This window comes from Astatotilapia calliptera, chromosome 10 (assembly GCF_900246225.1).
Source record: "Astatotilapia calliptera chromosome 10, fAstCal1.2, whole genome shotgun sequence".
In the NCBI taxonomy this organism is placed as follows: domain Eukaryota; kingdom Metazoa; phylum Chordata; class Actinopteri; order Cichliformes; family Cichlidae; genus Astatotilapia; species Astatotilapia calliptera.
Genome location: NC_039311.1, coordinates 13,549,195 through 13,565,252, shown reverse-complemented (window position 1 = coordinate 13,565,252; position 16,058 = coordinate 13,549,195). Strand labels below are relative to the sequence as shown.

Sequence of the window (16,058 nt, the reverse complement as noted above, 5' to 3'; positions counted from 1 at the left end):
TTGCATTTTTTCATACTCTTCAGCTTTGATATGACTCCTGATTTGCCATTTAGCAAGCCAAAATATTTCCAGTGAAGCACTGAATAGAAAGCAGTGTCTATATTAAGAAAGACAGGTAGTGTCTGTTAATAACAGGAGGAATCGGCATGAATCAACTGAATGAAGTGCTGTGCTGGATCAGCAAATGCAGCTGTCCTAACATTCATACTTTAATTACATGCTTTGTTGTAATATAAAACTTTTCCAGTGGGAGGAAACGGGTCTCCTGACATGTGAAAATGCTGCAGTGTTGCTGTTTGTAAAATTCATGGGCACATGGTGGATTGTTTAAAACTTCAGCTGTGCAGAGTAATCAATTCTGCTTTAACAAGCACTGACAATCCCACTGTTTCTTAATGGTTGTATGTACCTGAGTGTTTTTTACTCTCTCATATATAAGCTATCAGTGAGTAGTAGAGACAGTCCGTCTGTGTCACTGTGTATTCTGCTTAGTTTGATTGTTTGATTGCTGTTCTGCATTAATCCATCTTCAGGGCTGGTGCTTGTATAAATGATCAGTATACAATTTTTAATCAATGTTTCTCGATGTGCTGTCTGTGTGGTACACTGTTTTTAAGATTTTGCATATAACAAGTATTTTACTTTCAACACTGTAGTACAGTATGTTACAGTGTGGGCCCTTTAACTGTCGCATTCAAGGCCTGCTTTCAGGATTTCTTAGAAATATGCAAAATCAATCGCCACAAGAGAAAAGACTGAGCGGTACCCGCTGTTCTTCCCTGTGCCGATGTACAAGGCCTGCACAATTACCCTCTCCTTCTGTTGTTTTGCAGCCTGTGTTGATGTCTACGGGACACACTCCAATGTACACCTCCGCTGTTTCCACACTGGTAAGAGCACAGCAATCCGTGCTGGTCCATCAACGTGAAAGTTACCAGTATCATCATCAGTCATCATAATCAGTGTGATTTTTATCTTTGTTCCGTGTCTTTGGCTGGCTGTCTGATTGCAGAGAGACAGCTGCCCATTCATCGCCATTTTATCTGTACTGCCAGAGTATGAGGTCATCTGTTTCTGATCATATCAGCGGCTTCATGCTCACTGTCATTCAAATCTCCTTTGTCTAACAGATTTGTTCTGCTCGTACTCAGTGGCTATTTTTGGGACTAAAATCACAGAAATCACTAAAATAGTTTTTCAAATGTTGAAAATTCAATCACACCACAAGACTCAGATCTGTCGTTACGTGCATGTTTCAGTTCCTATGTTCTAATTAAACAACACATAATCTACCATAGCATTTTTGTGCATGTAGAAGTTCATATTTCCCAACAATTCTAAAACATGTAACACAATGAGAAAACTATCTTTGTGGTCAAGACACATATGTAAAGTCCTGATGTATGTCGCTGCTAAACCTTTAGTGCTACATTGCTAAACCTTTGTGGCATGGATATGGACAGACAGAGACAAGCAGAGATTTGCAAGGGGAGACTGAAACCTGTAGGTGTCAGTGTTAGACCGTGCACACTCAACTTTCATAACCTTGAAAAGCTGGCTGTCCTGCTTCCTCTATAAAGCATTTTTGTGAGGTTTGAGAGAGGTTGCATTTGCATCTTGCTCAATGTGTTGTTCGCAGTTGCAAGGCGAAACGTGCTTATAGTGGTCCAGAAATGTATCTATCACCACTGAGAAGTTTGTTCCTTCCTAACCTTTTATTAGGATACTCAATTTAATTACATTTTATTTATGTAGCACAAAAATCATAACAGCAGTCGCCTCGTGGTGCTTTAGACTGTAAGGTAACCAAGAGAAAAGCCCAACAATCGAAGAGCCCCTTTGACCCCTTTTAAGTAAGTGGTTTGGGAAAGGTGGGAAGGAAAAACTTCCTTCGAACAGGAAGAAACATATGGCCGAAACAGGGTCAGAGGCTGCCATCTGGCCAATTTGGGGTGAGGGGAGGAAGACAGAACAAAAGACACACAATATTATATTGTGTTTTTATTAGTCGAAAATCTGAACATTAGAAATGAGCTGCTACATAATTACTTTAAAAGCAAAAAGACAGGATCATTGAAATAAGTGGAGTTTGGCTTTCAGTCTCTCCGTGTCTCTCGAACAAGTAGTTACTCTTGTAAACTATACGTCATTCTTTGTCTTTGTGGGCCTGCCCTGACTTTGAACACAACGCAATTAATAACACATGCTTAGAATTAAACTGTTTAACATATGGGAGACCACGCAGCCTCCAGCATGAAGTCATCAGTAAGAAAAATGTGTTTGTATGCGTTCCTTCAAACATGCACAGAACGACTGCATTCTGTTGATGCATGCACTCAATTTTCCCCACCGGTCGGGTTAAGTGTGTCCTGTCTTCAAGATGCATTGCGGCAATGCCTTTGTGTGTGGACGTGTTTGCAGCCGATGTAATGCCCGTGTGGTTGTCATTGATGTGTAGGTGGTATCGTCAGTCTGTGTCTTTATTGCTCTAATGGTGTGGGGTTTGCCAGTACCACTCCAGGGCCCATTGATTTATGGGTAGGATTGTCTCTGGAAGCACTGCAATGGTTTGGCAAGTAATAGAAGGTCTTTGGGTTATGTACATGATTTAGCAAAGAGGTGCTTTAGCTTCAAATGACATCCATTTTTTTAAACTTATCTGGTAATGTAATTAGAAATCTTTTTTTTCTTCACACTGCGCAGAACTTTTGATATCGATCTGAGCTCATGCTGATGAATCTTCCCGCCTTTTACTCGATGTGACTCTTCGAGCCTGCATAAACATAGAAACTGATGTGTTGACTGCTCTGCTTTTATTTATCTGCTGTTGGTTTACTTAAAGTTCACGGTCTAACAGCAAATGAAAGCTTTTTTGTGTCACATTGTATCCAGTCTGTAACACGTGGAGATTTCTTTAGAAAGTGAATTCACTCTTTGTTTTCTTATTACAAGTTTATATGAAAATAATGCTTTAAAGGGTTAGGGTCATCTGATTCGATATATTCTGAATGTACTGCCCTGAAAGCACTGTTTTTGTTCTCTTTCTCTTTATATAATTCTCCTTAAAGACAGAGATCTGTCTAAAAATGAAAAAACAAAACAAAAAAGGCTTTTTTAATAATGTATGAGGTACTTTTATTGTGACAGTTTTGAATTGTTGAGATAAAAACTCTACACAATGCTTATCTTTGCCATTAATCCTTCACCTGACAAGCTGAAAGTGAGAAGCAGAAGGCTGTAAGTGCTTACTGAAGACTCCCACCAACCCATTTGTTATACTCCTTCAGTTCTAATGAAAAAGGATGCATATCACTTTTCTTGTCTCCAACCACAGACGCAGTACGCAGCCCAAATCAGACAAATCCTTCTTCAGACAAAGCAGTTAAACCCTCTGACACGTGTCTGACACTTTGCACAAAAAAAAGACAGTTTGTTTTTAACGCAAGGATCAGTTACACGTTTCTGTAGAGATTCCCCAAGAGCTCTCCATTATACCTTCCCCCTTTCTCTTCTCCATTCTTGTCTGGTCAGTATCTGGTTTCCATCTTCATTTTCCCATCCTCCCTATTTTTCTTTAATAAATGTTTAAATACGTCCCTGCAGCTTCAGTGTAATTACTGAGCAGCCGCAGCTCAGGTCCTTTGGGAAGCAGAGGGGAGAGAGAAAGAGGGGGAGAAAAAATGCTGAAAGAGGATGAGAGAGCTGTTCGTGCTGAATGGCGGAGTAAAGGATAGAGAGGGCCTTGCAGAAGGGCGAAAATATTAGATAGGTAAATGGAGGGATTTTATTTCACAGAATGAGAACGTTTGCTGACAGCTTGTCCTTCAGCATGTCCTTGCTTAAGTCTGTTCAGTGTGCGTGCATGCATTTGTGCATATATATTCCACGCCTGCCAATCCATCTGTCTTTCTGAAAGAGAGAGCTTGCACAAGCTTGGAAAAAGGATCATTTAAGCCTTTTTTTCTGTACATGGTGGTGTGCTTTCATAGTAACCTCACGTCCTGTTTAATTATTCAAGGTAAAAATGGCAAACAAACCCCTCCTCTTTTCTTCAACTCCATATTCGGTCAAGAGTATTGCTGTCAATAGTGATGACAGGTCCTTCAATAAGGTTCTTAGAGATGTCTTGAGAGAATATTATTATATTCAATGTTATTTTCAACACAATTATATTCATCATAACAAAACAAAAATGCATTTGCAGGCAGCTACGTTGTTGATAAGTTTATGTAAAATGATGTTTTATACTGATCGCCCAACTTGAAAATAATTTGTGTTTGCAGTAAAGCTGCAAAAAACAATATTCACAGTGAGCGGACGTCACACGAGGGCATCGGCATCTTAAACCAAGATAAACAAATGTTAAACCAGCCACTCTCTGTTGCTGTTTTTGCTGTTTTTGAATGAAGCAGCGCTAACATGGTGAAGCAGAAAGCCGAAGAGAGCAGAAGAGACACAAATATTGAGCTGAAATTAAATAAATTTAATGAAATTAAAAGGAGGATTTGTTCATTATGTGCAAACGCTGCCCTGCAATTACTCCAGCTTCTCCTCACGTCGCAAATAAAAATCTCCTTTGAAGGGCCCTAATTTATGGACATATACAGACTTTCAAAAACAGCTCAGGTCTGGCAAAAACGTCACATGGCAAGCTTCATTTTTTTCCAACCAAGCTGTCACTACTGTGTTCAGGCTTCATTCTTTTTACTAGAACTGGTACAGTACTCACAAACCTTTCAGTGTCGAGTGTTCCCTAAGAAAAAAGGGAGGCCAGTTTGCGCCACTTGTCCTTCTTAAGTTCAGTCAAAGTATAATTCCTCAGCCTTTCACATCACCAGCGTAGACATTATACAGTGAGACAGCTAAGTAATTGCCATCAAACTTTCCTGCCTGCTCCTCTTTCTCTCAGCAGCAGGGATGGGAGGGGTACAGTACAGTAGCAGCAGAAAATGTGAACTGCGTTCTCTCTGAGCACAGACCAGTAGCAGGGAGGCACGGCTATCGTAGTCCACTACCAGAGAGGATGGAGAATGAAGGGATCTATTTCTTTTTATTCTGGATAGATGGCTTCCCGAAGAGTGGATGATCGGGTATCAGATAACAACAAGACTTACTGGCAACAAGTGATCAGCCTCAGCCTTGGTGGATGAAATCTTCAGCACCGACTCAACAGGAGGAAAACATTACTGAGCTGTGCTCTTTCTGTGATTCTGGACATGAAATCGTTGCATGTCTTGAGCATGCCAGCAGGGTTCGATTAGATTTGAGTTAAATGTAAAGCTCAAGTGTAATATCTTAAGTTGAAACAGGTATCTTTTAATTGATCCACTGTGGAAGCTTACTGTTATGGCAGGGCCTAGACCTAATGGCTCGCTTGGCAACAATACCTTGGTGGTACTTTGTGGTGAATTTGAATGAAGATGCTTGCAGAGGGTACTCTAAAAAAACACCTTGACACTTTCAGTGTGTCTGTATATCGTTGTAAGACTTGAACAGGGTGTAATATTGAATATCAGTGACTGACATCTAAGGACAGAAGCACAATGTTTATGTCTGTGTGGTACGCCAAAAAGATGGGCTGCCGATTCCTCAACAATGTGCGGAAGGGCAAGAAACGTCGGCATCATAAAATGGTAGGCATGTTTTAAACATGTTTACTTCATGTTTGTTTGTTTGTATGACTTCACCTCAGCATAGTTGCACAGATTTTAATGAAAATGTCACCGGCACAGAATATTACATTAGTGTGTTTTGTTATTTAAATATTTTAAAGTATGTGCATTGTGTTATTGTGTGATTTAAAAGGCACCGGGATTTTTTTTAACTTTTCAAATTGCTGCCATTAAAGCTCATAACAGACATTTTAATCACAGTGAGCTCGAGTAATCAGATCTGCTAATACTAATCAAGTCCTGCTCAGGCCGTGTGTGAGTAGTGATGCAAATTTGCAAAGTCCTGCTTGAATTGTAAATGCATTAGTGTCCGTTTGCTGATGGATGGCGGTGCTGCCTATAGAGCCATGCCAGGGATGGCTGAATAGGTGGTGTTAAAATATAGGTGGGCAAGAGCAGCCAAACACTGTAAATCCTAACCGCCCTGATGTCGAAAGACTTGACAGAGCGGAGAGACAGAAAGAGAGCTCTGTCAAAATCCCTGCAGGGAAATTGCCTGCACTAGGCTTAGATTTCTGCTAGCTATACTCATTATTTCTCTCTCCAGATAAGGATGAATTTGACGTAATGTTCAGTAGCACCGCTGGATGCGGCTACCGTGCGTGATGAAGCCGTGCACAGGCGATGCTGCAATCAGACAGTGAGCAGTTGAAACACTCGTCAGAAGAGAGATTTGTGTCTTTTCTTTAGGAGGACTGACGTTTTGTGAAATTGCCCGAGTCGTCGGGCAATTCCACACATCCAGCATGTTTAAAAGGAGCAGGCTTCACTGAACTTTTTGGCTCCTCAGATATAAATAATGTTGTTAATGAAATAATTTGCTGTGCCAGGATTTTGTTATAGTGCGTGGTAGCTCTGGGACACAGAGTGAAACAAAGGCTTCATTAATGTCATTAGTTACCCCTGCACTTCTCCTGCTGCGCCATGGAACGCCTAATGAAACTGAACCATTACAAACAAAATGTAAATTATCTGCATTTCCTGCTGTGATCAGTCAAAATGCATGTTGTTAAAAGTCTGCTGAAAAGCTGCTGCACTGCTATAATGTATTTCTACAGTGAATCACATCCAGATGTTGTTTTCAGAGAAAATATGAATAAACGGATAACACTTCTTCCTCTGGCTCAGCTTGAACGTCTTAGAGAGTGTAAACAAATAACTTCCCTTTGCATCCCATAAAGATCACTGGCTAGGATTATGAAGCCATTTTATTGAAAGCGCATGTGTTTGGATTGGCCGCGTAGCTGTTTGTGTGTGTCAGAGCTGTCAGGTCTGTGAAGGTCAGCAGGCTGATTTTGTGCTGCTGTTTGCTTTTCTGTAAGCACTTTTGGATGCACAGTGTCTTCCCCATGCTAATCAGCGTGTGCTAAAGAACAGTAACAAAAAAAAATGGACAATGGCGTTTGCACAGGGAGTCGGTCAACAGTGTATTCGCATTTTAGAGCGACAGACTGAAGATGTGAGTGAATCCCAGAAAGAATGATGAAAGAACGAGAGTACAGTGTTGATGTCTGCTGTGGCGAGCTGGTGCTGTATGAATGAAACTGAAGTGAAATAAAAGAGCGTGGATAAACTGTGACACTTCAGGTGAGCTGGAAGAAAATTCTTGGCAGGTAAATCCAACCCACGTCCACGCCAAAAATCCTGTCCACCCACTGATTTGCTGCTTTTTGTGCTATTTTCTACATCACTTTAATCCTGATGGATAACTTGTTGAAATGCTGTGGTTTAATCTGGCTCTGTGAGCTTTGCTGCTGTATGGTTTAGGACAGAATCGCCGACCATTAAGCGAGCCGGCATTATACTAAATGGGCTAATCATGCTGTGTGTCATTGTCATTACACCAGTTTACCGTGTCTTCATCATCCTCCGACTCTCCACAGAAATTGCCATATGTACGAAATACTGAGATGTTTGTTTTGAAACGATGGGCAGGAGGCATATCCGCAATATCTATGAGATGACCACTTAGTGCATCAGCTCTGTAATTCAACTAGCAGCTAGAGCAAAAATAAAACCATGGCCATGAGTATAAGGGCCTGCGTGAATTATTTCTGTGTCCATCATGGACGGATGATAACAAATGGTTTAGGAGCAGTGCTCTCCATCCTTTAGCAGAGTGATAACCAAAGCATAGTGAGAGCAGTGTCATCACAGCTTACAGCTAAAATGGTCATCAGTCTTGGCTGCGACTGCAGGTTTCAAGGGTACACTGAGAGCTCAGCCGAGACTTGCCTCACATTTGAATTTCTGCCATTATTTCTTAATAATGTTTCCTTTCTCTCTGCCTCCAGGGAAACACTCCTCCAGTGGTCGTGAACACTGACACACTCGATGGCTCCCCATATGTAAGGATTATGTTTAATCTTCCCTTTATTGTATTATTACGTTAGGCTTAACCACATGGCTAACTTAACTGCCTTCATATTCATTGTACATTATCAGTTCAATTCCACTCCTTTCCCACCCTGCAGGTAGGGCTTTGCACACTGTTTTAATCTGCACGGTAACAGTTATGAATTTTTCCTCCATTTTAATTAAATTAGCTTTCTTTGTTTGATATACATTTGGGAGAATAGAAATATTCCTTAATTTGCTTCAGAGTTCTGAAATGGTGTGATATCTGTAAGGAAAAGCAGTGACCGTATCATCACGAGTTGTGTAGAGAATGAGGAAATGCCTGCAATCACAGAGCAGCAGCAGCATTTTTGCACCACTACGGCATGAAGAGAAGTTGTTTTCTAGGTCAGACACCAAAACACTGAAGACTGAAGTTACTTAAATCTCCTCGTCCTCTTGAACTGTAATTGCAAAGGTAAAGCTGACGTGGAGCCAAGTTGTTCATCCAGAAGGAAGAATGGGACTGAAAGAACAGTGCAGCAGTCAATAGTGCACATATGATGATCCGGTCCACGGGACTAATGCTAGAGATAAAATTTAGCTGACTGGTTGTGACAAAAATGGTCTACAGGGACACCACCCTTAAACTGATGTCTTCTTGACAGGTGAATGGGACAGAAGGCGAAATCGAGTATGAGGAAATCACACTGGAGAGAGTGAGTGTCATGATGTGATCTTTTAAACCTCATTACACATTTACAGTCCAGTTGCGCTGTGATTCTTATCGTATGGACAGCATCGGGATTAAAAGTTAGAGCGAGTCAAAGTCAAGCTTTTTATGGATGCATGAATGTAAAAGTGCTGTGAGTGATATATCTATAAATGCCACTCCCGTCATTCAAAGACATGGAAACACGAAACCTTCAGATGACAAAGAGAATTAAGTAGCAGCAAGGCGCTGCTAATCAAATGCACGTGATTAAGTGATTTTCAACAAGTAAAAGCACAGGTTTTGGCAGTTTGCTGGTCTGTTGATAACAGAGTGCGGTAATTTTCCCAAAGTCAGACTGTGCAAGGCTCAGAGAAATTCCCAAAAATCCAAGAGTTAAATGTTAGGTTGATGACGGTACAGTTATAAAAAGACTTAACAAGTATGGCATATTTGGAAAAGTTGCCAGGAGAAATCCTCTTCTCTGTAAAAAGAACATGGCAACACAGCTTTGTAAAGGTTTGCAAAGTTTTATGTAAACAAACCAAAGTGGAAAGTTTTGGCCCAAACCAAACACAGCATATCAGCGCCCAACACCTCATGCCAACTGTCAAGCACTGGCTTGTTTTAGAGCCATGAGACCCAGGCACCTTAATGACATTGAGTCAAACATAAACTCCACTGTTTACTAAAGTAATCTAGAGTCAAACGTGAGCAAAAGCCCAAACGGATCAGGAAACAGAACAGTGACCCCAAGCACAGCAGCAAATCTACAACTGAATGGCTTGAAGAGAGACAAAGAGGGTATTTTAATGTCCCAGTCAAAGTACAGACATCAGCCTTATTAAAATGCTGTTGCAAGAGCTCAATAGAGCTGTGTTTTTTGTTTTTTCACAGGACTGCATGCAGTCACAGGAAAACTTTCTCTTGCACATGAATAACTGTGTGCTTTGTTTGCATTGAATTGCAGGGTAACTCAGGCCTGGGCTTTAGCATAGCAGGGGGAACAGACAACCCTCACGTGGGCGATGACCCCAGCATCTTCATCACCAAAATCATACCTGGAGGAGCTGCTGCTCAGGATGGACGGCTGAGGTAAAAGCGCACACAGCGAGCTACAATAAACACAAATCCAGTCTGTACGCACATACATTCCAAAACCCAAGACAAGAGAAGTGGATGCTTAAGCAAAGCCTCCCGTCTTCTTTTTTAAGTGCAAAGTAATGTAACACAGTACTGTACATAACTCGTTGCTCGTTCAGTCTGCTCAGCTTCAGAGCTACATGTAAGAGCATCTGTCTGTTTAACTCAAGAAAGGCATGCCTTAGCCTAGCTAAGAGTTTGTATTTTCTTCCCCGACATGTTTAAAGGTCTTTTTGCATTTTGATGCCATGTTTAAAAGAAGTAAAGTAAGGCTTAAATATGTTGTATATGACAAATTAGGTCGCACTTTAAACTAACGATATGGAAAAGCAAGTTTAAAATGTGGTTTGTGTGTCAAGGTTAGTGCCATAAATCTCCACACTCTCACTTAATGGACAAAACATGTAGCGGCAAGCTGCAACATATTTTTTGGAAGAAAAGAACTGTTCGCGCCTAAATTTAAATGAAAAAAGATGGAATCCTAATCATGCTTGTTGCAAGAATATGTAATAATATGCATGTTTTGCCACTTTCATAAGAGGATGTAGTACAGAGTTTGCCTTTCTGTGGGAAAAAAACAACACTTAGGATCCATTTCTGTCACTGTGCTTTAACACAGACGCATCGTCTTCTTTACACTTGACCTATAAACCTCCATCTGGAATGATGAGTTTGAAGAAGACCTAATGAAAATGCTCATATTTGCTTGAATGCAAGTATATTTTTTGTCCTTGGTCTTTGATTAAGCTACTATCTGCTTATTTTAACGTGGTTGTTAAAAGGTTCTTCCATCAAAGTAACTGATTTATTTATTTTTTGCAGTTAAATGACGGTTATTTGGAATATTTAGTCCCCTACACATACACGTTTAATAAAGGTTGTGCTCAAATCAACACAGTGCATCAATAAATATATACAGATGCTCTGTGGAGGCTGAAAAAAACATTGCATGATAAAAATGTTTTAAATCTTTCCTACATGCAGCCTTGCAGATAATATGCAGCTCGGATGATGTAACATCATTTGCATGAAGATGTCAGCTGTGATTGGGTCCCTTTGGATTTGACTATAGCGATGTATTTGAGTGGTTAAAGCTCCGGCAGCCTGCAAGAATAATTTCAGTCCTATTTACGCATCATCATTTTCATGGCCATAAAATACATTTTGAATACATGAATGGAATCACGAAAACACGGCCCTGGAGGGGGAAAAAAATGTGTGTGTCTGAAAATAGCAATTTCATCGCTGAAGATCAGCTTCTCCTATACACACAGGCTGTCACTTTCGCTTTACCTATCAAGTCGTCATAATTTTTTATGAGCGGTTAACACAAAGAAGCTATACTGCAGCTTTCCCCCGGTGCTAAATCAATAGAGCAAGAGATTATACCCTCTTTAATCTTAGTCACTGAGAAGTGGAGAAAAAAAAAAGTCTGCAGTGAAACTGGATCCCCAGCGCGGCTGTAGCTGGAGATTGACTGTTCCTGACCTCGTCTGGTGGAGGATTACACCCAAACTTCTTCACCAAAACAAAAACTCATGCGGTATTTTTTCCTCTCGCGCCCACAGTCTCTCTCTGTCTCTCTCCATTTCTTAGTGTGAACGACTGCATCCTATTTGTGAATGATGTGGACGTGAGGGAGGTGACACATAGCCAAGCTGTGGAGGCTCTTAAGGAGGCAGGTGCTATCGTCCGCCTCTACGTTCTCCGCAGAAAACCAGCAGCGGAAAAAGTCACTGAAATCAAGCTCATCAAAGGGCCTAAAGGTGTGTGCAAGCGAGGACTGGTGCAAAGCATCAAGGCTTTTGCGTGGGCTTACGGATGCTAAGCTGTGCCCTCTGGATTTAGCAAATCTACTCTGTGTTAACCTGCACCTCCTTTGCTCACGCTCTGCTCCCCCTTTTCTCAGGATTAGGTTTCAGCATTGCTGGAGGGGTGGGGAACCAGCACATACCAGGAGATAACAGCATCTATGTCACTAAGATCATTGAAGGCGGAGCAGCTCATAAAGATGGGCGTCTGCAGATTGGAGACAAGATCTTAGCGGTCAGTCACTCACATATAATAGCTTCCAGCATGCAGGGACATGTGTTCTCATTCATGGATTCGTGTTCACCCGTATGTACACTCACACATTGCGCACATATGAGGCACTGATGTATCAAGAGCCAAGATAAATTACAGCTCTCAGTTTTCATGGTTTGACATTACAGCCATTAATATGTTAACAGATGTGTAGGATGGAGTGAGCCTTAACTACAACAATGCCAGAGTGATTTCTAAGCAGCATTACTGCCACCTGCTGGGGAACACACAGCTCAACACCACCAGCTTCAAAATGGTGCTGTTCCCACTAAATGGTGTCTGAGCCGTTGCTTTAACTCAGAATGGGATGTGGCAGCATCCTTTTGTTCCCTGTGAATTTGTTAAAAAATACATTATGTGTTCTCTCTGTAACCTACAGTTAACACCACGCAGCCACAGTTTCTTTGATTTAACTCTCAATCAGCTGGAACTTGTCATTCCAACTATTTCTCTCCCTGCATTTCCCGTCCACTTTAAAGGTGTCTAAACCAATTTGAGTTTAGCGATTTATACTCTAATTTCTGCATCAGAGGTGTCAAACATGAAGTCAGTGAGCCAGAACCAGCCCTCCACAGGGTCCCATCTGGAACGCTTTGCTAAGTGTGACTGATGCGATTTTTCCACATTTGACAAAGCGTTTGGTTATACTAACAGTAGACTGACTGAATTTGGAGGATATTGTTTTTCTTACGATGTATATGCATTTAAATCAATTCTGTTGTATTTATATAGCGCCAAATCACAACAACAGTCTCCCTGAGGCACTTTACATTGGAAGTTAAAGGCCCAGAAATAGTAGAAGAAAGACCCCAACAATCAGACTACCCTGTGTTGCCCCAAGCACTTGACAACAGTGGGAAGGAAAAACCCCTTTTTAACAGGAAGAAACCTCTAGCGAAACCAGGCTTAGGGATGGGCAGCGATCCACCTAGACCAGCTGAGGGTGAGAGGACCTCAAAAGGTTCAGACTCCTGGATGCTTCATAAAATATGAACATTTTCCAAATGTATCTTGTACCTTATTACAGTAAAAAACAGGGAGAATTTTAGATGTGTATATTTCTTCTAAGTTATTAGGAAGTGGTTTTACTGGCCTGGCACACTTGATATCTCATGGGGCTGAATATAGCCCATGGATGGAAATGAATGTGACTCCCGCTTTTAGACAAAGAGAGATTCTCTCATGGAGCAACTTCACTTAGCGTATTATTCAAACTGGTCTGTGTTACAATAAATCTCTTAAAACTTATTGTTCTACCATTAAAAATTAATGTTATTAACATCTTTCCCTAACATGTATTAACTTTCCACGGACTAAACTATAATTTTGCTTTCATTACTGGAATCTAGCTGCTAAATGTCTCTGTTAAATCTAATCCATGAGTGCTGCTGGATCACACATAATGAAGTCACAGAGGTGACAGCCTTCTTATTTGCACTTTGTTACCTTACCTGTGTTTCCTTGTTTGTTGCGAACAATCAGGTGAACAACGTGTGTCTGGAGGATGTGATGCACGAGGATGCGGTGGGGGCTCTGAAGAACACAGCCGAGGTGGTGTACCTCAGGGTGGCCAAGCCCAACAACCTGTTCCTGACCAACTCGTACAACCCTCCTGACCTCACCAGCAGTAAGCATCCATCCTTCTGCCCAAATTTCCTCACCCCGTATTAAAGAGAACTTTGAGCTATTAAAAACAAGACCTGCTCTTTTTGTGTTTGGAACAGCTGTCAAAAATAGAACAGAGGGAGAAAAAGTCTTATTAAGTGCTAGAGATGACTGTGGGATTTCTATGAATAGTAAAAGCTCAGTTCAGAACCAGTTTCTACCAGTTTTCTCTACAAAGTGAGAGCTACAAAAATACAAAACACAAATTTCACCAGAAAAAAGTTTCACAAAACACAACAGATGTGATTTTGGGAGACAGAAACTTAATGGAATAGCAAGCTAACAGTAAAAGTCTAATAGCAAACATGTATGTACAGTATTAAAACACGTTACTTTCCCCTTTTCTCTTGTACTACACTGATGAATCTTCTGTTTATTTTGAGCGTGTCTCAGCGTGTTTTGGTTTCTGTCACTTTTGTCTTGTTATTTTTCCCCCCAAAACACAGATTTGTTTTCCGCTACTTCCGTAGTATTTCCTTTTCTATTTTTCTGGTGTTTTCTTAAGTTGCAGTGCAACCTGTGACCTGAAACCAAGAAAAAAGTGCATGAAAATTGAAGTACAATAAAATCCATGTGCTTGGTATGTTACACCTCATTTGGTTTTGTGCTTATTTTTCCAGCATATTCCCATATGGATACTGAACTTAGCCACCCAAACTATCTCGGATCTGATTACCCGCAAGCCCTCACTCCCACCTCACCAAGTCGATTTTCTCCTGTTCTACACGGCATGATGGGAGATGATGATATTCCCAGGTGAGCAATGATCCTTGAACTGCAGTTTTATCTTGTTTATTTATTATTATTATGGGGGCATTTTAGCCCTATAAAACTTATTTTGTCTCCTTCATCGATTTTTCAGAGAGCCTCGTCGAGTTTTGATCCACCGAGGCTCCACAGGTTTGGGATTTAACATCGTCGGAGGAGAGGACGGCGAGGGGATCTTTATCTCCTTCATCCTGGCAGGCGGTCCAGCTGATCTCAGCGGAGAGCTGCACAAAGGGGATCAGATCCTCAGTGTAATGACAGTTTTCTTCATGTTATCAAGTAGTCATGTAATCCTTAGCAGCACTGGGTCGTCAGGTGTTAACAGTCATGGTGTGTGTGTGACAGGTAAACGGCGTGGACCTGCGTATGGCCACACACGAACAGGCAGCTGCAGCACTGAAGAACGCTGGCCAGACAGTTACCATCATCGCACAGTACCGACCCGATGGTAAAACTACTGAGAGACCTTCTCACAAAGAACTTTATACGTTGCAAAACTTGTTTGAGCAATGAGTCTAAAAATTGGCCTTTAAAATAAGCTTCAAAATCTCTTTTTGAAGAAAATGACTAAATGCAATGGTAGGACTACTTTTTAAATAAGGTGGAAATGTAGGCGATGGGCAAAGAACAAAACAATGACTTAGTAATTTCTCATTTAGATTCTTTTTGAAACAAAGAGATCAAACATCTGCAGCTAAATCCATTTATCCACGCTTCAGCCACTGAAGGACTAGACATGGAAAAGAGAAAGATCTTTATTTTTATTGAAGCAAACATTTTAGGTGTCTGAGAGTAAAATATGGAATCTTATATGTTTGTGTTTCTCTGTTGCAGAGTACAGTCGTTTCGAGGCTAAGATCCATGACTTGAGGGAACAGCTGATGAACAGCAGCATGGGCTCTGGGACGACAACCCTAAGGAGTAATCCAAAGAGAGGCTTCTACATCAGGTCTCACACTAAAAGCAGAAGAACTACCTTTGATATTAGCCTTATAGGATGAGATCAAAGTGGCTCGAGGATACGGTTTTTGGGTTAATGCATCGTTTGACTGCAGCATAGCAGAAATCCACAGCTTTTTATCATTAATAAGAGTGGTTATATTGCAGCATAGTATGGATGTTTCAAATACTTCAAATAATGCAGATTTAGTTCCATTTAATGTTGTTTAAAGTATTTTGAGTCAGAGCTAAAAATCTACCTGCACAAAGCCAAAAATATGTCAAGCATATTTAACTAAAGAAAATGTCATTATTTGAACTCAGCCGTCCTTCCACTTGAACGCCATTATGCTGCCAACTGCTACAAAGAAACATTTGCAAAGCCTCGTTCAGTTGAAGTGTTGAGTTTTGAAAGTCAGAATAGGATCTATAGCCGCAAGAGTAGAAGTAGAAGCGTTATCAAAGGCAATGTATAGTCAGGCTTCAAAGGCACACAATATGAAGTAAGAATAGAGAAATAAAATGACAAGGCGAGCACTAGACATACAAAAATCACAAAAACTACAAGCCTTAAGAGGAAGAAGAATAAAGAGGAAAAATGTAAAGTATCTGTCTGCAAATATGTCTCAGTCAACAGCATTAGAGTGTTTATTATTGTTTCCTGGGCCTTTATATGCATTTAGCTACCATTTGATGTATTCACCGCCAATATTAGATTTACAGGGAGTACCAGCAGG

At 40.8% G+C, this 16,058-nt stretch overlaps 1 protein-coding gene across 4 annotated transcripts in view; it reads left to right on the top strand.

Moving 5' to 3' along the window:
* Positions 1 to 16,058, top strand: part of dlg4a (discs, large homolog 4a (Drosophila)) — a 60,931-nt gene that overhangs the window by 39,238 nt on the left and 5,635 nt on the right. For 3 of the 4 annotated variants that reach the window (XM_026181401.1, XM_026181400.1, XM_026181398.1), the window contains exons 3-13: positions 834 to 890; positions 7,967 to 8,020; positions 8,678 to 8,728; positions 9,692 to 9,816; positions 11,461 to 11,630; positions 11,774 to 11,910; positions 13,432 to 13,576; positions 14,235 to 14,370; positions 14,477 to 14,633; positions 14,728 to 14,830; positions 15,217 to 15,331. In XM_026181401.1, the coding sequence (XP_026037186.1) occupies positions 834 to 890; positions 7,967 to 8,020; positions 8,678 to 8,728; positions 9,692 to 9,816; positions 11,461 to 11,630; positions 11,774 to 11,910; positions 13,432 to 13,576; positions 14,235 to 14,370; positions 14,477 to 14,633; positions 14,728 to 14,830; positions 15,217 to 15,331 (1,250 nt within the window). The remainder of the gene's footprint in view (positions 1 to 833; positions 891 to 7,966; positions 8,021 to 8,677; positions 8,729 to 9,691; positions 9,817 to 11,460; positions 11,631 to 11,773; positions 11,911 to 13,431; positions 13,577 to 14,234; positions 14,371 to 14,476; positions 14,634 to 14,727; positions 14,831 to 15,216; positions 15,332 to 16,058) is intronic. The other variant, XM_026181399.1, reaches the window with a different exon arrangement.